At 33.7% G+C, this 24,290-nt stretch overlaps 2 protein-coding genes and 1 long non-coding RNA gene across 5 annotated transcripts; 2 read left to right on the forward strand and 1 right to left on the reverse strand.

Moving 5' to 3' along the window:
* The first annotated feature begins 194 nt into the window (after nt 1-194).
* LOC105042065 (uncharacterized) lies at nt 195-7,017 on the forward strand. Of its 2 annotated transcripts, XR_012139769.1 has the most exons (3): nt 195-4,250; nt 4,764-4,958; nt 6,625-7,017. It is a non-coding gene; the product is annotated as an uncharacterized lncRNA (long non-coding RNA). The 2 variants fall into 2 exon arrangements; XR_002164161.2 differs by having other exon boundaries at nt 195-4,958.
* A 436-nt stretch (nt 7,018-7,453) lies between these two features.
* On the reverse strand, nt 7,454-8,723 carry LOC105042064 (uncharacterized). The gene is made up of 3 exons (XM_019849140.2): nt 8,140-8,723; nt 7,758-7,838; nt 7,454-7,668 (listed from the first exon to the last, which is right to left on the reverse strand). The coding sequence occupies exons 1-3, from the start codon at nt 8,713-8,715 to the stop codon at nt 7,606-7,608; spliced, it is 720 nt and encodes a 239-aa protein (XP_019704699.1). The 5' UTR covers nt 8,716-8,723; the 3' UTR covers nt 7,454-7,605.
* Nucleotides 8,724-19,913: 11,190 nt separating this feature from the next.
* LOC105042000 (uncharacterized) lies at nt 19,914-24,119 on the forward strand. Of its 2 annotated transcripts, none has more exons than XM_010919092.3 (2): nt 19,914-21,176; nt 23,743-24,119. In XM_010919092.3, exons 1-2 carry the CDS (start codon nt 20,071-20,073, stop codon nt 23,816-23,818), a joined length of 1,182 nt encoding a protein of 393 aa, XP_010917394.1. In that variant the 5' UTR covers nt 19,914-20,070; the 3' UTR covers nt 23,819-24,119. The 2 variants fall into 2 exon arrangements, with proteins under 2 accessions (XP_010917394.1, XP_073110091.1); XM_073253990.1 differs by having other exon boundaries at nt 23,767-24,119.
* The last annotated feature ends 171 nt before the right edge of the window (nt 24,120-24,290 follow it).

Raw genomic sequence — 24,290 nt, forward strand, 5'->3', positions numbered from 1 at the left:
TTAATGGGAAGTTCTCGTAGATGGTTATTAACGAGCAGCGGGTGAGTTTAAAAGTTGGGCGGGGTCGTTTTCGGGTCGGGTCGAGATTAAAGAATCGGATCCGGTAAGCGAGGAACGGGTTCCCGCATTACCGGACCAGACCTCTATTTAAAATCTTTGTCGTATCCCTGTCTTTGTTCTTCAGTTTTCTTCCGTCCGTCGGTAAAAAGACTCGTTTTCTCTCTCCATCCATTGCTTCGAGCTTCATCTAATACTGAATCTTTTGGAATATTTATATTATTTTCGTGCATTTGAAGCATCACAAAGTGAGGTTTTCTGACGAAAGTTTCCTTTCTCTGTCTCTCTCTCTCTCTCTATTTTTTTTTTTTTTTCAGTATTGTCTCGATTCTATTTCTCTCTTTGTTGCGATATTTTCCCCAGTAATTAGGGGTTTTATGAATCCTAGGGCTTTCTATTGAGAATTATGTGGAGCTTGAATTCAGATGTTATGCATTGGTACTTTCTTGCTTTCACTAAATATATCATGAAAGGTAAAGTTGAGAAATAAAATTAAAGTACCATGAAATTAAAAACTTTCTTTTCTTTGCGAGGATCAAGTGATCCCAAGGCTCTTAATAATATAGAAGGCATCTGTTGTCTCTCAACACATCATATCTAAATATTGAATGCGAGCCACTGAAACTTTTCAAATTTTAAATGTTAAATAAGTTTTAAATGTTAAAATTAAATCCAGCGCCTTAAAATGGTCATCAATCTCAGTCTTAATATATCATTGGATAATTTGGTAAATCATATCTCATGCCTCAGTTTCTTTTACTTGCAGCTGACTAGGTATGTGGTGGCTTTAATCACTGGCATGTTTACTAAAATTTAGGAAAATATAGTATCTGGCAACATATAATTTAAGGGACCTCATCTATTGGACCCTTCTCACTCCAAAATGAGGGCAGTTCTTCGGGTGTTAGCATCATGATGGTGCTTGGACCTTGGTATCATGCAAAACTCATCAAGATGATTGTAGGATTAAGATGATATTCCCATATTTAGTGGATGTTGTTTTTTCCTTTCATGATGCTCATTAGCTCCATAACAAGGGATTCTGAGGACAAAAATTGACAGAAGGAATATCTTGATGTTCAACTAATTTTATTTTTAAATGAGTGTATTAACTTCACTTCTCTCTTTTTCAGCATTATATTATGATTATGTTATGTCTGTGGGTACTTAATGTTGCACTTTGTTTTGTTGGATCCTACACTATGCATCTCAGTACTGAAAGAAACAATGTTGTTTTTTTCTTTTTTAAAAAAAAAATCTCTGAATCTTATATAGTTTTCCTATTATATTATCCCAAGAGAGTTTTGGTGATAGCTTCGTGAGTTTTTTTTTTTTTAAAAAAAAAAAAAAACCTTGAATCACCTACGCAGTTCTATCTACTTATTCTATTGGATTATTGCAATTTGCTTGAAAAATCTGCATCTCTTAACTGTCTGATACTTAAAATGTGCCATCTTCTTAGTATGTTGCAGCATAACCATTTCCGGCACTTAGTATGTTCCCTGCTACTTAGAAACTTGTGAAGTTTGATACTCTCACTTGATGCTAAGTTTTTTTTTTTTTTTCATTTCCTTGTAATGGCATTTCTTCTTTCAGTCTATATAGGTTTTCATTGAATATGTTGCTTTCTAATTATTTGATAAAAATGAACTTTTCTTTTTTTTTTTCGGAGGATCAAAGTGATAGATATGCCAATAAGAACATTTTATTGTAGCATTTGAATTTGTTGTTAATCTTGGCCAGTATCATGTCATATTGTCATTGTTCACTACCCTTAGACCAAATAAGGAGCTCTTGAGTCTTAATCTCTCTTCGTAGCAGTATAACCTGTAGGAGGAGCTCTGTTTGTTGAAAGCCTTCAAGAATTAAATAAATGGATGGAAGCATTTAGAGAAATAGTTTCATATCCTTCTCTCTTTAAGCTTGATAAAGAAAGCGATTATGAGGATGACTTCCAAACTGATTTCTGGAGTGTCCTCAAGTAAAAGGCTTGCTTATCAAGGAAAAAATTCTTAATACAAAGTAATCCTTATTAGTTAATGATTGAGAATGACTTTAATGATGGATGTGATTTATATGCAGAGTCTTGCACTGCTCCACAACCCAAAGCTCACTGTAAAGTGAACTTGAAAAATGTGGATAGTTGCAATTCTCATTGGTAGAAGCAAAGGACATGGTGGTGTTCAACTTTATCAAACTTCTAATATTATCATTTTTGGGATTTGAAACCAATAGATACCGAGGTCTGCAATCTCAATACCGGGCACCATGCTAGTACATTACTGGTTTAATACAGTATGGACCGGTATGGTATGGTACATACTCCATATCAAAACAACTCTTGAACCATTTTTTTTTTCACTTTTTATCTTGGTATGGATCGCTACCCACCTTGGGATGCCTTAGTATGGGGCAATATAGGATGGTATGGGGTGGTCCAGAATCTATACTGACCTGAATAAGAGTTTGATACTGGTTTCGACCTAGTACAGTATGGTATGATGCCCTGTACCAGGCAGTTTGGGGTGGTATGTCAGTCTATGACAGAGAGAGTTCCTTACATCCATCAGTGTACATACCAAGTGCACCACCATTGCTTGAGGTAGAAGAAACAACTTAATGCTTATAAGGAGATACTAGAAGCAGAACCTATGGAGTGGCTTCCAGATGGTTATACTACAGTCTGCATGCAGTGCACTTCTCCTTTCGCTGCCTTTTACCCATGGAAGGCATTACTGCCAATTTTGAGGGGCTATTTTCTGCAGAGCATGCACAAAAGGGAGATCTTTGCTACCTGTCAAGTTCTGAGAGCAAGATCCTTGGCGAGTGTATTGTGTCTGCTATAATAGGATGGATCCTTTGCAAGGGATATTGATCGACTCTGTTAGTAATGCCATGCAGACAGCAAAATATGATTTTATAGATTGGACATGCATGAGATGATTGTTAAATTTTTCTGTGGGTTTATCAATGGAACATAAGATATATAAAGAAGCAGCAAACATTTCGAGGAGTTATAGCCTGGAGCATATTTCTACATCTGTTCCTTTTTGATCATTTTATTTAGGTTTTATAAATGGAATTGGTCTTTCCCTAATCTCAATCTTGATATCATTGTTCGATTTCTGCCTGACTGATCTTTGAATTACAGTTGCCAGATTAAATCCTGGGAAGTATATTCCCCTAGCTGTCCTAAAGGAAGCCAAAGGACTAGTTATTCTGACAGTTGCCAGGGCCGGTGCACTTCTTACTCATAAACAAGGTACAGGCCTGGTAGTTGCTCCAAGTTAGATGGGTCATGGTCTACACCATCTGCCATACTCTGTTGGTCTAGGATGGGGTTCGCAAGTAGGCATGCATTACCTTAAATTCTTTCTTCCACCTCTTTTCCAATAAATGATCTCAAAAGTGTTTAAACTCTGCTTCCATATCAGTACATATTGCTGATAAGGTTGTCACAAGAAATTTTTGTTTATAAACTATAATTTCAGGAAATTCTGATATAAGCAAGAGTGCAAAACTGAAAAGAACATACAAGACATATGAGAAAAGCAGTTTTCTTTAATATAAAACGGGACAAATGTTCCCTACCAAGCCACAGAAATCTAGGCACATCATAATCTGCTTGATATGTTTCTATTAGCGGACTGATTCATTATTTGTGTATGCTTGAAAGACCTTATAATGTGATGCATATTTTAAAAGTAAATTGACATGTTGAACATAAACGTTTAACTTATGGCTTCTATATCTGATATTTCAATTTTGCATGTAGACTTGTGGGAGTTTGGAGGATGATTCATGAAAGTGAGATAAAATATTTAAAAAAACCTTTATATATCTAACTTGTCCACTAGGAAAGACTTATGCCTTTAAGACTTCTACCATCTACAAGGGATGGCTTGATGCATCAAACTGCTCTCAAGTTTTTGTGAGTTTGTATTGATTTCATGGTCAGGTACATTTCCAGCCAATAGAGTCCTTTACTATAAAACCCAAATGACTAGTTGCTGGAAAGTGAAAGGTAAATTACTGATTTTGCTGTTTGATGCTTATGGAACTTAGAAGCAGCCCTCCCAATTTCCATGGATTAGGAAAAAGAAAAATTCATTGAAGAATTTGGCTAGCAAGGTTTGGTGTTGAGGACTGCTTTCATGTTTGAGGGACAGAACACAATACCAAATGCTCAGCAGGTACAAACACTTAAGCAATACACTGAGAAATTGATGATCTATCAACGTATGTGTTGTTCTTTTATCATTTAGAGCTCAGATATTGATGTCTCTTCCTCTCATCTAAACATCTTTAAGGCAAGTGACGTAAAGAGTCTGATCTGTCAACAGGCAAAATCGCTCATGAAATTCCAAGTTTATTGGCATGATATATGACTTTACCTTTCTTATGTTTATTAAGGACATGCACATTTTGTGTTGTTGAACATATCAAATGACAAATTTAATTTTGTGGGTGACTGTAAAAAGAACATTATTTGAAGTAATTGACATGATGAAGACTAAACTTGGGTCATTTTTAGTTGTTTTAGCTTCTGATAAATAATAGCTGATTGTAATATTGCATGTTTCTGGACATTGAACTTGGACATCCAAGAGGAAAATGTGAATTCAAGTTCTCAGACCGTGCTGTGCTTTTAAGATCATACATCCTTCTTTTTTGATTTTTTTTTTTTTCTAACCTGTATTATACAGATCTTGGGCAAACGAATGGACTTCATCATTGTTCTACATGGTTCTAAAGCTGTCAAGATATTTACTAGCTGCAAGCACTTTTCCTTGGGGGAGGTTTGAATGCAGTAGCAGGACTGGTTAGGAGAGTCTTTGAAGCAGATTTCTGAGCTGGTGATAAAGGATCTGGAATTTGTTACACCTACAGCTGTAGCAAAGGTAATATTTTCAGGAAATATCTGGATGTTTAGTAACCACTGTATTTTCTTGCTTCTATAATTTTCCCAAACATGTGGTGAACCAGCATTTTTCCTTCTCATGATCAGTTCAATCTCCACTCTTCCCCTAAACTTCATCATGTACCTATGTACTTATCATTGACATCAGCTCCCTTTACTCCTCAAAATTGGTGAAGTCCTTCTCTGAACATCCAACTGCCATTGTCTATACCTTGTGCGCTTGCCACTCCATAATCATGTCTCCCATGAGATTATTTTGTAATGTACACTCTTCACAAATGACATGGTTTCCATCTACTTCTGTTTCTTGTTTCTTTTGACTTTGTTATGGTAAGTGGACATTAGGGAAACTCACCATGTTTAGAGCATCTAACATGCACCCGGGAATTTTGATGCGTGTTCTCATAGAAGATGATTTAGAAGTGGATTTATGAGCAGTGCTCGAGTGCTCGATATTGTGTTATGGGTTTTACAGGAGTATGAATTGTGCATAAAATATAAACTTGAAAGGAGAACTTGAAACAAAGAACCTTGAGTCCAATCAAGGTACGCCATCTCGGGCTAGGCCCCATATCAGTGCCACCTATTACTATGTTAGTATGTTCGGTAGGGGGTTTGGTTTGGCGTACTAAGTGTCTATATGCCCTTTGTACCACATATCGGTACTAAATTGGTATGATATCAGATGTCCCATATTACCTGGTTCAATATAGTATGCCTACCTCGAGTCCAATATTAGGTTGCTTCATGACTTTCAACCAGTAACTGGTTGTTGAATCAATGGGTTTGACTTCATGTAAGAATTATGAAATTGCTGGAAGAATTAAGTCACTTGGCTTTTCTCAAAATAACCTCCAATTTTTTGTTTTGATGACCATGCCGAATTATTTGTTGATGGCAAAAGAGAAAAAAAATTTATAAATTATAGACGAAAATCAAATTTATTGCAGGATGGTATTATATTATAGTATAATAAAATCAATAATTGTAATATACTATAATATACCATAATGTAATTGTAGTATGATATTATTTAGTATAATATCCTATAATAAATTAGTCTAAAAGCAATAATAAAAATTATATTATTGTATAACACTATAATAATTATATAATGTGATAATATGATAATGTTATAATAGTATCAATGTTATAGTAGTACCAATGCCATGCCAGTTGCCAGGTGATCACACTCTCCAGATTAAGTAACCAAACGCAGAAATTGCATATGCAGTTTTCAGAGCGAGCAAACCAAACAGATCCTTGCAATAGAAATGCAACATTTCTAGGTGCAGCTGCATCTAACAATGGTGCAACCAAAGAACCCCTCAATTCAAACTTGGTAGGTGCAATTTTCTGGACAATTTACACTACTAAATATTATGTGATATATGTTTGCCCTTTAAATGACCGTTGCAAGTCGAATCAACAAACTGAACAATTTTCATTGACAGGGTGATTGTTCATTGTGCTTGACATATTTTTTATATATGTATGTATTTACAACCATGACTAGTGGTTTGAAAATTATCATATATGATTTCATCTGGGGTGTTAGAAGTTGGAAAATTGTATATATGAAAACTATATTAAGAAGTCTGGCTCTCTCCTATGGTAATCCACTTCTCATGATGTCTACATTTCAGGTGTCAATTGTAAGACATGTGTCTTTTGCATATTATGATAGAAAGTAGGATGCCTATGTTTCTATTTGAGATGGATCAGGTGCTTTTGTTGGAGTCTTACTGGAAGGTAACACTGTTGCGACATGGATTGATGCTAATCTGTACTTCTATGGCGATCCTTATCTGACGACAACTGACATTCTTCTGGGAACAGTACAGAGACCTGAAACTGCTGCACATTGTATTCTGCTCTGAATGATCTCTACTGGAGGCTGACATCTTAAAATCTCAATTGTTTATCAGAATTCCTGTTGTTCATTGTTCTGCTTTCTTTTGACCATCAGAGTGGTCAGTCAAACAATAAGATGATGATCCCATGAATGTTAAAAATATCAATAGTGCACATTCCTTTTACTGCATCTTTATACTGTTGGCACTGAGAACGACCCTGTATGTTTTTATCAGAAGATTCACATAAATGCACTTGAACATGATTCAATTACTTGTGGTTATATTGGTTTCATTCTTGGCCATCAATTGTACGCTATCATTATATTGGTAGCCTTTCTGTGATTAACCTTAGATTACTGTTTTTTTGCAAAACTGCATTAATCTTTGGAAATTTTTTGTCCTCCAAATTTTAGGCAAGTTTTTCTTGATGAATATATTTAACCAGTGCACAGCCATATGCCATATCCCTTGCTCTAGCTTACCATGCATTGTGCTCCTATATATTAGATAGCTTGTGAAATGTATATGAGGTGAATTATTTGTCTCAGTTTCTTGATGCTTCAAATTAAACAAAGCAATTGCTCAGAAAAAGAATATTGGCTTTATTGGTATTGTTGACTCTTTGTTGTCATTGATGAACCACTAATATACAATTTACACTTTTAGGAAGGAAGAAGAAAGTGAAAGAAATAAAAAGAATGTAAGGAATACATGGTTAAAACTTCAGTCTCATTGAACAAGTCAGGTTGGTACGTTCAGACTATTTCTTGGTTATATACAAAGAGCTAAGGAACACTTCTGAGAGAGGTGAGGGAAGTTTGAAATGAAGAGAACCTGCAAGAGTATAGGAAGCTGGACTTCGTAAGTTACTGACATAAAAATGTTCTTGTAGTGGAACAGGGCAGAGATGTTTCATGCTTTACCTTGTCCGACTTTAAAGAACTAAGTCCTCTGCTTAAGGCAAAAGTACCATAGTTCATGCTTATTCTGCAATCAAGGGAAAGCTACAACAAAAATACAACAACAATAGTAATAAACTGAGAATTCTAGATAAGTAATGTTACTGAATAAAATAGTGACAACATCCTATAGGTCTAGAAAAATCTTCAAGTAAAGCCTACGGATTTCTGTTACTGAGTGTGGAACCAAGATGACAAGAAGTGAAGCTAAATCTTTTTTTTTTCTTTATGTAAAAAACCTAAATCTTCAGTAATGGACATTTAAGACATTAACAAATAGATGAATTAAGCAGACTAGAAATATATAGAAAACCTGAGATCAAGAAGTACCAGGTTTGAAACGAACCTTAATCTTTGGCAATGAAAAGTTCAAGACATGTGGCTGAGCTACGATTCCTCCAGTTACTCTGATCTCAATATGATAACCATCTGAAGAAGTGTTCATTAATTCCCCACCGATAAATCTGCTGATGTTAAGTTGTTTGAACAAGACATGCATCAGAACAGTCTCATTCCTGCTATGAGATGGCTGATAAAATGTTGGAACCTCGATAATGCCTATTGGATTGCTTTCAAAGAAAATCCCAAGCACTGAGGAACTGTATCTGATTCCAAACTTGTTGGGGTTTTGAGTAACAAACAGCAAGGAAAGCACCGAAGAAGAGTCATTTCCTTCCTTGCTAGAGGTTGCATCCAGCTTGAAAGAACCCAATTGTATGGCATGCAGATGGAAGATCGGCTTCTTTGGTTTTAGGACGAATACTATGACTAGAATTGCTGCAGTTAATACTGCTATGCTTAAGAGAAGGGAAGAAAGGACACAACACCACTTTCCAGGAGGAAAACTTGGATTGTGAGTCTCCTTGCTACCTGGGTAATGAGCCTCTATGATCTCAAATGGTTGTGGATTTTGTGCATCCATTCCCACAATCTTTTCCTGCTATCTTGTTCTCCTTCAGCTCTTGGGTTTTGAAGCATAGAATGCTATGAATCCATAGAGTAATAACTCTGTGCAATGAGGCAGGAGGGTTGAGTTATATACTTTCAAGTATCAAAGGAGATGGTGGGCTTTCCCTTGCTAATAAGCCTCGTGCAAGTACCTCTTGCCTTTATTCCTTTCTTAAAAGTAGCCTCATAAGGTCCTTTGAGGGGTATCTCCCGGGAAACTGATAGCTTCTGCTGATGGACTACTTCCTTCTAAAGGTAATTGAAGTTCACCTTTATGCTTGATAGCATTCATATTCATAAGTTTCAGAGATCATCATACCATTTACTTTTTCTACCATAAAATCATAACATTTGTGATGCTGGTGTCTTCTTATACCATTGGCCTACCATGCAGACTATTTATTTAATATTACATGAACATCAAAAGATATTTAAGGCGTCATGAGCTACCATAGTGCAATTACCAGCTAGCTCAACTCCAGTGCATAAGATCATGAGACAATTAAAGAACATTAGAGAGAGAGAATAAAAGAGAGAAGTGACAAAAACAAAAAAATCTCTTATGATAATGTCTTTGGGTTCTATGATATATATACTTAAGAAGTAACCTCTTTAATAAACTTAATATGTGGCTAAACTAACATCCATGATACTTTCTCCATGCATATATATGTTCATGAAAACTTCCGAATAATAAGAAGTTTATTGCTGCCTACTTAGATGCCTTGCTTTTGTTTCTTTTGGAAATGTTTTGACATCGGTGGCAGGAAGTATCACCATTACATCTGAGGAAAATATTATTACTTCACATGCAATGATGTTGATTAAATGAACAAACAATTACATAGTTGTGTTTCATTTAGCGAAAAATGCTCCTTTAAGTGTATGAAAGTACAAGGGGGATGTCTAGTTCATGTAGTGGTAGGTAGAACTTTCTTTTTCAGCTCATCTACATTATCAATATACCCTCCATACATGTAGACGTGGAGATGAACACTAACAAGTAGAACTTTCTCCACTGCCTCCCCTGCCCCCACGCTCCTATGCAGCTGCTCTCCAACTACCTACATTAGAGAGCTGAAGGCCCTTATCTGTAGGTCTCAGATTCCATCATAGAATGATAGAATGACATTACAAGAAAAGAGTATTTTTACGATAGAATTATTTACGATAAAATAATTTTCATCGTAATAAAGTATTTACGATGAAAAATTAAATTCATCGTAAATAATAAAATATTTATGATGAAAATAATTTTCATCGTAAATACTTTAATATTAGCGACGAAAAAAAAATTCATCATAAATATCAAATATTTACGACGAATATTTTATCGTAAATAATACATTATTTATTTTAATTTTAAATTTTTAAATATTTGGGATGAAAATATTTTTATCGTAAATAATTTAAATATTTACGATGGAAAACACATTTTCGTTGGCAATAATCTTATTCCCAACAAAACTGTTTCGTCGCAATATTTGAAAAAAAATAAAAAATTAAAAAATTAAAAATTAAAATTATTTGGATGAAAATTTTTTTCATAAATAATTTAAGTATTTAGACAGAAAACATATTTCGTCTGCAATAATCTTATTTCCAACTAAAATATTTTTGTCAATATTTGAAAAAAAAATTTAAAAAATTTAAAAATTAAAGATTATTTACGATAAAATTTTCATCGTAATATGAGTATTTATGATAAAAATATATTTTATCGTAAATATCCAATTATTTATGATGAAAATTTTATCACCAATATTTCAAAAAAATAACAATTTAAAAAATTTAAAAATTAGAGATTATTTGTGATAAAAATATTGCATCATAAATAATTGAGTATTGCGATGAAAATATATTTTCATCTAAATACTGATGATTTATGAAAAAAAATTTTATCGTCAATATTTCAAAAAAAATAAAAAATTAAAAAATTATAGATTATTTATGATGAAAATATTACATCGTAAATAATCAAATATTTACGATCAAAAATTATTTTTATCATAAATACTCGATTTTTATGATGAAAATATTTTCATCATCAATATTTTGAAAAAAATAAAAAATTTTAAAAATTTTAAAATTAAGATTATTTATGATAAATTTTTTTACCATAAATATTCATTATTTATGATCAAAAATTATTTTCATCGTAAATACTCGATTATTTATGATAAAAATATTTTCATCGTCAATATTTAAAAAAAATCAGTAATTTAAAAAAAATCAAAAGCTGCTTATAATTTTTGATGAAAATTTTTTTATCATAAATAATCAAATATTTGTGATCAAAAATTATTTTCATCATAAATACTCAATTATTTATGATGAAATATTTTTGTTGCTAATATTTAAAAAAATTAAAATTTAAAAAATTTAAAAATTAAGATTATTTATGATAAAATATTTTATCATAAATAATTAAGTATTTATGATCAAATATTATTTTCATCATAAATACTCAATTATTTATGATAAAATATTTTTATGTCAATTTTTTAAAAAAAATTAAAAATTTAAAAAATTATAGATTATTTACGATAAAATATTCCATCATAAATAATCGAGTATTTATGATCTAAAATTATTTCTATCATAAGTACTTGATTATTTATGAAAAAATATTTTATCATCAATATTTTGAAAAAAATAAAAAATTTAAAAATTATAGATTAGTTGCGACAAAAATATTCCATCATAAATAATGAGTATTTATGATCAAAAATTATTTCCATCATAAGTACTTGATTATTTACAATAAAAATATTTTTTATCAATATTTAAAAAAAAATCAAAATTTAAAAAAATCAAAATTTACTTATTATTTATGATAAAATTTTTTATCATAAATAAAATTATTTATGATAAATTTTTATTTTCATCGTAAATACTCGATTATTCATGATAAAAATATTTTCATCAAATACTTAAAAAAATAAAAAATTTTAAAAAATCAAAACTTATTATTTGCGATGAAATTTTTTATCGTAAATAACATTATTTATGATGAAAATTTTATTTTCATCGTAAATACTTTATTTACGATGAAAATATTTTCATCGCCAATATATAAAAAAATTAAAACTTTAAAAAATCATAAAATTTAAATTTCTGATTTTGTGTAAGATAATTGCATCTATTTCTTGTAGCAGTTGTATATATCTTTTGTCCTTTTACATGGTAAAGAAACAAATATGAGTTATGATCCAGACTGAATTTTTTATATGAAAAAATCATATGAAAGTGAGTGATATTCGCGAATTAGAATGAATAGATCTTTTTGAATGAAATGAGCTATACGTTTATTTGCGACATAAAATTCATCTGTTCATCGCTGTCACTATTACTATGATATTAATGAATCTTTCTGATGGAGTGTCTGTCTTAAGCTGCATGAAAGAGCTTCCAAGATCACTTCCTGCATCAATCGATGCTCAAATGTATCTCTATAGGAGTTTCAATCATGAGAAGACAAACAATACGAGCACTCATCTTCCTAGCAATGCAAAGCATAAATATGAGCTTGTGTTTTATAATACAACTTGTACTACTCACAGGTCTACTTTGATTCTGGTTAATTATTATATCTTTAATACTCACACAATTTGTGATATTCTCGTACTTCAACTTTCGAAACGAGGACTCCAAAAAAAAGATGAGCTTCTTGGAGATCGAAGACCTCAAAGCTATCGATCTCTCATAGTACCCATTCTATTGTGGAAGTCGAAGAGCTGTTCTTATAACAATTATTAGCGACGTAAATTAAACTATTCATCGAAATTATATTTTTTAGGTACATATTTTTTTAAAAAATCATAAATTAACTATTTATATAATTTTTTTATTAATAAATAATTAATTTTTTGATAAATTATTTTAAAAAAATTTTAGACCAAAATTTTTTATATTAAAAAAATTAATTTTATTTTTCATCATGAATATTTTTTTAACATTATTTTTTTTCTTAAATTTTTTGGATGGAAAATTTTCTTGGTGAGAAAAATATAAAATTATTTTTTATAAAATTATTATTAGAAAAATATTTAATTATTAGCAACACAAAATAAATTTTTATCGCAAATAGTCTTTAAATTTGAAAAATATTTTTAGTGAAGAAATTAATTATTGGCAACAAAAATTAAATTTACGTTGCTAATAAGCTTATTAACGATGAAATTTTATGTTTTCATCCCAATATTTTTTTTTACAAATTTTTTTAGAAGAAAAATTTTTTTAGTGAGAAAAAAATTTTTTGACAGAAATTATTGGTGACAAAAACTAAATTTTCGTTGCTAATAATCATATTAACGACTAATTTTTTTCATCTCAAATAATTTTTTTAGATGAAATTTTTTTTAGTGGGGATTTTTTTTGGCAAAAATTATTGGTGATGAATTTTGAATTTCTGTTGCTAATAAATTTATTAACAATGAAATTTTTGTTTCATCACCAATGATTTTTTTTTAGCAAAAAAATTTTTTAGTGGAGAATTTTTTTTGATGGAATTATTGATGACAAAATTAAATTTTTATTGCTAATAATGTTATTAACGATGAAATTTTTTTTCATTGCAAATAATTTTTTTTGATAGAAAATTTTTTTAGTGAAATTTTTTTGTGGGAATTATTAGCGACAAATAATTTTTCATCGCTAATAATATTATTAGCGATGAAAATTTTTATTGCTAATAGTTCTGCATTCAATGCATGTCAACTCGATGTTCCTTCATGCGAAACCCTCTTCCTCTCTCTCCTCTCCTCTCTCGCTCTCCATGCTCTCCCTGAGCTCTCCCCTCTCCTCTCTCCCTCTCCCCTCTCCCCTCTCCCACTCCGTGCTCCCCTCCTTTCTTCCCGTCGGTGAGCCCGTCTTCACCGTCGCTGCCACCGTCCGCTGTCCACACTGCTGCTGTCCGTCGGAGGTAAGGTTTTTCCAATCCTTTTTTTTTGTGTTGATCAGGCCATCGGGGGGCAGAGGGGGTTGTGGGGGGGGTGGGCAGCCGGCTGCGCCACGAGGCCAGGGAGGGGGTCGGCCGGTGGAGATGGGGTCACGGGGTGGTCGAGGGCAAAACAAGGGTGGGGATGGGTTTGGGAGGCGACCAGGGGCGAGATGGGGCGGGGAGGTGGCCATGGGTAGCCGACGACGCCATGGGCCGGTGAGGGGGTCGCCGGCGGAGACAGGGTGGGGGTGGCCGGGGGCGAGACGAGGGTGGGGAGGTGGCCATGGGCAGCCGACGGTGCCATGAGGCCAGGGACAGGGTCGCCAGTGGAGATGGGGTCGGGGGGCAACCGGGGGCAAAATGGGGGGGGATGGACTCGACCGTGACACGGCGGCCCACAGGGCCACGGAGTGGGTGATCGGGGAGGGAGTCGGCCGGGGGGGGTGACGGTGGGGAGGTGGTCGTCGGGGAGGGGTGGGTGACGGCGGGGAGGGAGGAAGGGAAGAGAGAAAGGAGAGGGAAAAAAAGAAAAAAAAAAAGAAGAAAAAAAATAAAAAAATAAAAAATATTAATCAAATATTTTATTATTTGATTAATAAAAATTAAATTTGGAGCACGATTTGAACTGGATCGAAGTTGGGATCCGGATCGAGATCTCGATTTAGATTGAGATCCAGATCGGGAGCTGATCAGGATCCAAGTTTGAATCCGGATCGTGGGGGTTGAGTGGGCGATGTGCTGGGGGGTGGCTTGTGAGGGTGGGTGACGGCGACAGTGCCGCAGGAGCGGGGGTCGCAGGGGCCGAGTTCGAGTAGTGTGGAGTTGTAATGGTGCCGGCATCGTGGGAGCGGGGGCCGTAGGAAACGAGTCCAGAGCTCGTTTAGGAAAAAAATATTTAAAAAAATATTTTAGATAAAAAATATTTAAAAAAAATATAAAAAATATTTTTATTTTTAGGTAAAAATATTTTAAAAAAAATATAAAACCATCAGATCCTCGGGATTAGGTTTACACATATGTCATTATTGTGATTCGAAGGAGGATCTACACATCGAGAGGAAGATACGAATTTGATGAGTAGATCTATATTCTTTGTTCAATCTTTTTTTACAATAATGGTATACGATATAATTTTATTCATTAGAATATAATTTATTTTTTTTATTATTATTTAATATTATATTTATTTATATGTTAAGAATTGCATGTATGGCACAGAAGACAGACGACGACGTTCGTGTTCACAGTCTACCAGGAGGCTGAGGCACCTTCATCGATTTCCACTACCATACCGGCTCCATCCCAGAGGGTCCTGCACTGGCAGGTCCCAATGAGGCAGGTCCGAGTGAGGCGAATCCGAGTGGTATTATTATACTTTTTATATAATAATTTATTTTTTTTTATTTGGATAGCTATCATACTAATGATTTATTTATTATTGTTTCAGGCCAGTCTCCACTAGTAGCGAGGTGAGGGCGAGGTCCATCAAAGAATCTCGCTCTAGAGCATTGAGACGTGAGCACTTGGGACAGCATCTTCGTATCGAGATACCACCCAGCTAGATCAGGCCCATTAGGAGATGGTCAAGCCATGGCAGATCGAGCTGGGCATCATATGTCGTAGTTATGCCCCTGTGATACTTTTCGATTGGCGTCACGTTGTTCTGGCTCAGAGAGAGATTTTCTACATCCAGTTACAGATAAAATAAATTATACTGTAAATATTTAATTAGCACGATATTCTTCTAATATTTGTTATTGGCAAGATATATTTGATATTATTGATTTTGAGGAGGATCGCATGTGGTGACCTGTGAACGCTCATTTATCTTTGCATTTAAAGGAGTATCCCACCACATCCATCAGCATTGGTACCATATAATGCAGGATCATTGGTGGAGGCAGCATGGCAGCGGCCCTATAATAGTATCACTATAGATGATTGAATTGTTATATGCTGGCATTACGAGGATCCGGCATATCGGATTAATATCTAAATTTTTTTTTTTAAGTTTAATGATTGAATCATTTATTTTAAATTCAGTTTGTTACCTACTAATTTGATTGCTAACTGTATAGAGAAGATGCGCCCAAAACACTGTAATCAGGCTAGACAGACTGTACCGCATTGTGGGGGTTGAGGTCGTTGCTCGTCACATGGAGTAGATGGTAAGTAATTTCTAATTAGTATATAATTCTCTAGCTATTTAAATTTTTTTTAATTAATTATTCTCAAATTATACAGAGATGCTGAGAGTGGCGAGCTTCTTGGTAGGATCGATATCTACCAGGACCCACAGCGACGGTCAGGGGAGTGGACGACGGGAGCCAGAAGCTCTTTGTAAGTTTTTTCAATTATTTTTTATTCACAGTTTGATTTTCAGTACGAAATTAAAATAGCTATAACTTTAAGTTTTAAGATCGTATGATAGATATCAGATCCTAGCCTACCTTGAGAGCTCGATCGCACCCACAGATGACGAGATCTATGATCAGTGCTTGGTACGAGATCCTATTATGTTAGGAGTGTAGGCATGGGATCACTACTTCCTCATCCTCACGCTCGTCTAGGGCTGACATCCATGCTGCTTGTGATGCTCGACTGATGGAGGTGCAGAGGCAGGCTGAGCAGCGAGCTGATGAGTTGACTGCACGCGTCGATGAGTATTAGTAGCTCCAGATCCAAATGATGAAGGAGATGGCAGATGGAGCAGATGATACAGCCGATGAGGTAGTAACAGACTGGTCCGAGCTCATCCGAATGCTTTCCTTCCCCAACCTGTTCCCTTCTACAGATACCAACACTTGACAGCCTATTTGTGTAGCTTTTTATTTTTATTTTAGACCTCTTGTAATTTTAATTTAATATAATAAAATGATAAAATTTATTTATAAATTTATTATATAATTTTTTTTTATTTTTATTTTTAATTTATAAAAAATATTATAAATATAAATTAAATATATATATATTCATAAATTATTTAAAAAATATCTATAAATTATTGATGACGGAATTATTTTTGATGAAATATTAGTCATTAAAAAATATATTAGCAATAAAAAATTGATCATAAATAATTTTTTTTAATAAATTTAAAATATTAAAATTTTATATTAAATTAATACGATAAAAATATTTTCATCATAAATAATTAAAAATTTATTATCGATAAAAATTTACATCAAAAATTAAAATATTTGAAATAAAATTTATGTCACTAATATTTTTTTAAATTTAATTTTATAAAATTTTTAATTAAATTAATAGCGATGAAAATATTTTTATCATAAATAATGATATTTACGATGAAAAATTTACGTCGTTAATATTTTTTTAAGTTTAATTTTTATTAAAATTTTTAATTAAATTAATAGTGATAAAAATATTTTCATCGTAAATAACTATATTTGCAACAAAAATTTACGTCGCTAATTTTTTTTAAAATTTAATTTTTATAAAAATTTTTATTTAAATTAATAGCGATGAAAATATTTTCATTGCTATTAATTTAATATTTATTAGTGACAAAAATTTATATAAAAATTACAATATTTACAAAAAAATTTATGTTGCTAATACTTTTTTAAATTTGATTTTCATTAAAATTTTTAATTAAATTAATATCGATGAATAAAATTCATCGTAAATAATTAATTTTATCATAAATTATTTTTTTTACGGCTAAAATTTTTCATCGTAAATAGTTTTTGAAAAAAATAATTTTTTTAACAATGAAAATTTTTCATCGATAATATTGATTATTTATGATAAAAAAAAATTTTCGTCATAAAAATTATCAATGACGATTTATTTGTGGCTAAGTATTAGCAACGAAAATTTCATCGCTAATAACTATTAACGATGAAAGTCGATTATTAGTGATGAATTTTTTTCATCGCTAATATCCTATTTTGTTATAGTGTGAAAAGCTTGTAGTTGATACAAATCATTGTTTATACTGATAAAATTGCATGCATATTAAGACAGTTATAATTACATGCATCTGAAGTCTACTAAAATTGCATATTGATAATGTTCCCTAATTCATATGCCAATCAACCATAGTACACCAATTATATAGATGATTTAGGTGGAAGTTGTATATTAAAGTTCACAAGCTTTATTTTTTTTTTTTGGGTAGAAAAGGTTCACAAGATTTTCAAAGAAATTATGTGCATAATTCTTTCCTTTTTTATAAAAATATATGTCCATGCTTGGTGGCACAGTCATGCCAACTTCATGAGTGCATCATGTTCATCTAATGTCCAAACTCCATTTCATAAGTCCTGCACATCTTTGTGACTAGCAAAGTGTGCAAAACATGCCTTGAACATGCAAGTATGCTAAAGGGGAGCAAGGTTCCAAACTTTCCCGGTTGGGAACTCTTAAAGCGACGCATTCGCAAATTTAGTAGCATAAAAATTTTGCAATATATTTGGTGATGCTCCAAGAAAAATTGTTAGCCTGAATGAAGCAATCTTGTCAAGAAAGTGAGTGCTGTCTAAAGGTGCTTATCGATTGTCTTAGTGCTTAACAAGTGTTTTTCACATGTTAGATATCTTGTGAGTTAATGTTTACTACTCTGTGCTTTGCTTTTAGAGTCAAGATTTATATAGTAGTTTGTTGGTGGATCTTGACACGTGTAATGCATGTGATCTGAGAGGAAAGGAAGGATGCTTGATCCTAAACCCTTCATCTGATTAAATATTAAATAAAAGAGAGAGGACTGAGATGATGAGTGGTTGAGAATGAAAGTATCAACTTAGATAAAATTTGCTTTCTCCTATTTTTTTGCTTCCCTTTCTTTTGTCGGTCTTTCTTTCTTATGTGATCGAACATGCAATTGAATATGACTGATAAACATTACAAAAAGATTTGTTTTAAGAACCTCAGCTTTCATAGAATAAAATATTATGATAAAATTTAAAAAATAAATAAAAATAAATTTTTAATGAGACGAACAATAAAAATGTAATAGAATAAATTATAAAACCAACCAATGTACTAAGATTAGTGTCTTTCATGTCCAATTTACATTGCTAGTTTCCAATAAGAGAAAAGTGTAGATCAAAAGATATATTAAAAGCAGAATCAGCTTAATGGAGTCTACCCCTCAGTATTTATATTATAATGGTAAACAAGTGACATAGATTTGAATCCGGTCATCATCCAATTCCATATTATCAAAAAAAAAAAAATAGAATATATGATTTGCATCCTCTATATATGAAATAGAAATAGAAAAAGAAGAAGACTGGGTATTTTAGAAATAAAAGGGTGATAGAAATAATGAGAAGTGGAGTTGTTCCTGTTGGGATGGAAAATGAGGACTTGTTTCCTTAAAAGGACAACCGTATAGAGAACAAAAATTCAAAGCCAGAGTTTGTCTCATAAAAGGCACCTTTACATGGTAACATTGGCCAGGATCTATTCTGGATATTTATTTTGTTGGTATTCTTTTTTGCTATGAACTTTTTGTTGGTACATCAGAGATAGAGCGAATCTAAAAGGTGAACAACAAAATAAATTTGCTTTCAAATAGAGGTTGAATCAAGGAGGACCAATGTTATGGTCATGGCCATCTGTATATGTACCACAGTGATAGTTATACAAGACTAGCAAAATATGATCCAATCTATCAATTCAACCCGTAGTCGATCCAACATAAGCAGGTTTGAATTTAGTCCAAATAGATTTGGATAATAAATAAACATTTAATATTTAAATTAAATTTGAATTTCAAATATCTGATCCGTTTAAGGTATTTAATTTATTTAATTTTTTAAATTTATTTAAAAATTTATTTAATTATTTTTTAACTTATTTAACGTAATTATTTAATTATTTAATTTTTTAAAAATTATTTAATATATTTAATTAATTTAATTTAATTTATTTAATAAATAAATTAAATGAATCGAATCAGATTATCTGTTTAATAAAATATTAAATTTAGATCTGAATTTTTAATTTATAGGTCACGTTTGGATTGTGAATTTATTGATTCTATCCCATGATCCAATCTATATTTAATCTCCGATTCATTACCATATCTGAATCACATGAGATTGGGGTACATTTCTGCTTTATAAATGTCCACCGTGATAAGTTAAAATACTCTTTCATATTACGATAAAATTGTTTAACCTTGTGACACCGTGTTATTATTTTAGGTTTTTTTTATATATATATATATATATTTTTTTTTCCCTTCTGTTAGGAAACCCGTCATTCAACAATTCCTCCACTAACCCTTCTTTTCTGAGCACCCTATTGCCCTTTCTTTCGTCAAACACAAACTCTTCTTGTTCAGTCTGTCCGCCCCACTACCTTCTTCCGTCCATCCATGTCCAGACCCCACAGAGATCATAATAACGCTAAAGTATGAGGCTCCGGCGCCCCAACCCTCCTCCTCCCGCGGCGGTGGCCGGAACCGCCTCAATTCAGATCTCCCACCACGGTGGCGACCACGACCACCCCATCCCCGTCCACCACTTCTCCGACCGGGGCGGCGACCGGAACCACCCGCTCTCCATCGAGGGCGACGACGAGAAGGAAGACAGAGACTCTGCCGCCGGAATTTCCCACGACGGCGGCGAACGCAACCGCCCCATCTCCATCGAGGACTACAACGACGACGTCCTCCTCCAGATCGCCATCGCCGAGTCCCTCCGCTACCATTCCCCGCCTGCCATCATCGACCTCGAGATCTCCGAAGGTCTTAAACAAGAGACCAGCTGCCGGAAAGGAAAAAGGCCCGTTAAAGAGATCTCTTTTATCGACCTCGATGGCTTCGAAGCATTGGAGCACGACCCGGATGACCCAAGAGGGAGGAGAACCTCTGGATTGGCCCGCCGGCCGTCAAAAAGGAGGTGTTTAGAAAACTCCGTTACAGATGTCGGGGAATCTTCCGCTGCTCCGCCGACGGAGTCCAAGGTCTATTGCAGCATCTGTATGGAGGAAAAAATCGATGTTGAGAGCTTCAGAATGAGGGGCTGCTCCCACTTGTACTGCACCAGCTGCGTGAGCCAGTACGTGGCGGCGAAGGTGGAGGAGAATGAGATTTTGATAGGGTGCCCAGACCCCAGCTGCGAGACTGGATTTGTAGAGCTGGATATGTGCCAATTGATTCTTGCACCCAAGGTGATCGACAAATGGGGAAGCAGGCTCTGTGAGGAGATACTTGAGCCAATGAGGTTTTACTGCCCATACAATGATTGCTCCGCATTGCTGATACATGAAGGGGGAATTAATGGTGAGGTGATAAGGGAATCAGAATGCCCTTATTGTTATCGACTATTTTGTGCTCAGTGTAAGGTGCCCTGGCATTCGGATATCACTTGCGAGGCCTATCAGCAGCTTGGAGAGGACGAGAAAGGGAAGGAGGATTTGCTGCTGATGAAGATGGCGAAGAGCCAGCACTGGCAGAGGTGCCCCAAGTGCAAGTTCTACGTGGAAAGGATTGATGGATGTAATTACATGAGGTGCAGGTAATGCTTATCTTCTCCATGGTAATTCAATTGTTAGTTTCTACAATAGCATTAGTCATGTGTTTGCAGGATGTAGCAATAAAATGGCTGGTTTTCTTGTTCTAACAAGTTTGGACTCATTAAACATGTGTAGAATGTGATCTGTTTGATCTATTTGATCGAGGCCTTGAAAGTTATTTTGCGTTAAAGAATAGGAAGTAAATGGATTGGTTCTCTTATACCGGTATGGTTGGCTTGCCCTTTTTCGAGAGTCTTTCCATCAAGCTTCGCATGGCCTTACCAACTACATATACACCATTGACACAGATTACATAGCTACCCTTCTTTAACTCATCTATCTGAAGCTGGACATTCTTTAGTGGATTTGTCCTCACAAACGTGAGAGGCATTATATCGAACGTACAATCTTCAGATTTACTTGGTTGACCAGAGTCTAGCATTCATTCAGTTGAACATGATGTCCCATTTGATGAATTACCATCTGTTACAATCTATAGGAATAAGGGAGGATAAATTGTTATGAGATTTAGAATTAGATGGGCTAATGGTGATTTATTGGAAGCAAGCGTTTTAGTATTTTGAACTATCGACTTTAAAAATCCCATTTTATGGCATTTTAGCACTGTAGAGAGGCAAGTAATTAATGAGTTGGGGAGATTTCATCATGGTTGTGTTATAATGTAAATGTCTAAAGAGAAAATGAAATGATACTTATGGCAAAAATGCCCCACTTTTGATTGATATCATGAACACAAGCTTCAGTGTTTTTTTACTTAACAATTTATAGGGGGACTTAAGGAGAGGATAAATAACAAAAAATTGTTTCTATAAGCTTGGAGAAAGTATATGAGATAAAACTGGGGTTTAGCGGAAGTTAGTCGGTAGGAAAAGAGGGCATGTTTGGTTGGACAGAGTTGGACTCTACAATGGGAATGGGAATGAGTGACTCCTATTTCAGCTATATGGTTGGGGAGAGATCTATTTTCATTTCAATTCTAGAGGAAAATGAGAATGCCCTAATCCCCCAAAACCCATTCGCTACTCTCTCCTGGGATTCAAATTCCACTCCAATTCCAATTCGGAATCTAGTCACAATCACGAACGAAACCCATCAAGGGATATGGCCATTGCGATTCCCATTTTAATCCATTCCAATTCTGATTCCAATTACAATTCCAGTCATGCTCTTGGTGTTGTCTTATTAGCTTGAAGTATTTGAACAAGAAAAAACTGTAACTGCAAAAATTAGTTTAGATGAGGTTATGATCTTTTATAAATTTAATTAAGGATATGAGAATTGAGATGGATTTCGAGTTGAAATTGGATAAGTGCCTAAGAAACTAGTTGAAATGGCAATTTCTGCTTTAATTGGGATGAAGTGCTTGACCCATTACATATGATAAATATTTAGTATTATGAAGCTGCTAATTTGTTTTATGTAGTATACATATATATAATGCATTAGATAATGCAAAAACAGAAAAGCAGATGAAGTCCCTTCCTGATCAAGCTAGAGTTCAAGAAGAGCTCCTTCGTTGTGTTGATTTGAGTGCATAGCAGAATTTGACTAAATAGAAGGCTGAATTTACAGCTGGGCTTTTATGCAATTTTATCATACCATTCACATAAGATGAGCATTGGCAGACATGAGAATGTTGAGGTAGATGGACGTTAAATCTTGGGAAAATAATGTTTAAAAGAAGCACAATATCGTAAACCTTAATTAATATTATAGGGGAATTCTTAAAAAGTGATTCTATTGCCTATGGGTAATTCACATGTAGTGTACCATTGATAGATGCATTTGGTTATGTAATAGAGTTTTATCTTTGGGAATGTTGCTAAGGGAGACTGGGCGTAGCACAACTTCATGGAATTCCAGGGCTATAGTATTGAGATTGCAATTGGAATTCATTGAAGAGGTTATGAGTTCTATAACCAAACATATGCTATTAGTTCTTGATTATTTGTTTTAAAACAGTTGGACTTTATTTTTTAATATCCAGAAATCATAGTTATATTTTTTTAATCTTTCACCAAAAACATTCGATGAATGCTTGCATAATCATGAGCAGTGCAGTTCTAATGTCATGGTCCTCGAAGCTGTGCTGAATCTTTATTAATCTCCATTTGTACTTATATACTTAAATTATTCTGCAGTGCAACAAACAATTTCAATTTGCAGTGGCCAGTGTATATCCTAAAGAACTTTTTCATATGCTTTAAATATAGCAACTCTACACCACAGTTGTCCAATTTTACCACCATGTATTTACATATATCTAGTTTGGCAGCATAGTTGTTTATCAGTAATGTTCTTTCGATATTGTGGGTTGTTCAATGATAATGTTTTTTTCTTTCTAGAATATATATGGCATGTATATTTAACTATCTCAAACTTGTTTATTTGTTTCTCATTCTTTTATCACAGCATGTATATTTCTAATCGATAGTGCATTTTACCTTATTGTCTTAGTGGTAATGCTTCCTAGTTAAACTAATGATTCCACCTTTCTTCTCCTCCCCCTTTCCTTTTTTTTTTTTTTTTTTGGGTGGGTGTTTGAAGGTGCGGCAATACCTTCTGCTACAGGTGTGGAGGTCCAATGAACAGAGACCATTTCTGTCTAAAATGCCGGAGTTAACTCTAGTTGACGAGACCTTGCCCAAAAATTATACCAGGCTCATTGATGAATGCTAGGAATGATATTGTTTCTTTCTTTTCCTTTTTGTTTATATGTAAATTCTCCAGAAGACGGTAGCTGTCCTTAAATCATTCCAGCTTTCTAATTTCCATTACTTGAGGGTTTCATGGCCTCTTGGCTTAGAAATGGTTTATATGTTCAATAAGTTATCTTTAAGTAGTCATGAGGCCAAGATTTTTCTCTTCAGGTTCTTCTATCATGGAATAGAATGATAGAATAAGCAGCTTCCAGTTGATACCAATCACTGTTTGTATTTGTAAATTTGCATGTACATACACATACATATACATATATGCATACACATATATGTGCCTATGATATATATATATATATATATATATATATATAGAGAGGAGAGAGAGAGGAGAGAGAGAGAGAGAGAGATTTGGCTACATTTGGGTGGATCTGGACT

This window comes from Elaeis guineensis, chromosome 3 (assembly GCF_000442705.2).
Source record: "Elaeis guineensis isolate ETL-2024a chromosome 3, EG11, whole genome shotgun sequence".
In the NCBI taxonomy this organism is placed as follows: domain Eukaryota; kingdom Viridiplantae; phylum Streptophyta; class Magnoliopsida; order Arecales; family Arecaceae; genus Elaeis; species Elaeis guineensis.

Bases quoted from the DNA above. Each gene is read 5' to 3' on its own strand.
- LOC105042000 (XM_010919092.3), top strand. From the start codon at position 20,071: ATGAGGCTCCGGCGCCCCAACCCTCCTCCTCCCGCGGCGGTGGCCGGA. The intron at 21,177-23,742 runs GTAATGCTTATC...GGGTGTTTGAAG, and splicing joins TGTAATTACATGAGGTGCAG to GTGCGGCAATACCTTCTGCT.
- LOC105042064 (XM_019849140.2), bottom strand. From the start codon at position 8,715: ATGGATGCACAAAATCCACAACCATTTGAGATCATAGAGGCTCATTAC. The intron at 7,839-8,139 runs GTTCGTTTCAAA...TTTTTGTTGTAG, and splicing joins TTTCATTGCCAAAGATTAAG to CTTTCCCTTGATTGCAGAAT. The intron at 7,669-7,757 runs GTAAAGCATGAA...ATACTCTTGCAG, and splicing joins GTTCTTTAAAGTCGGACAAG to GTTCTCTTCATTTCAAACTT.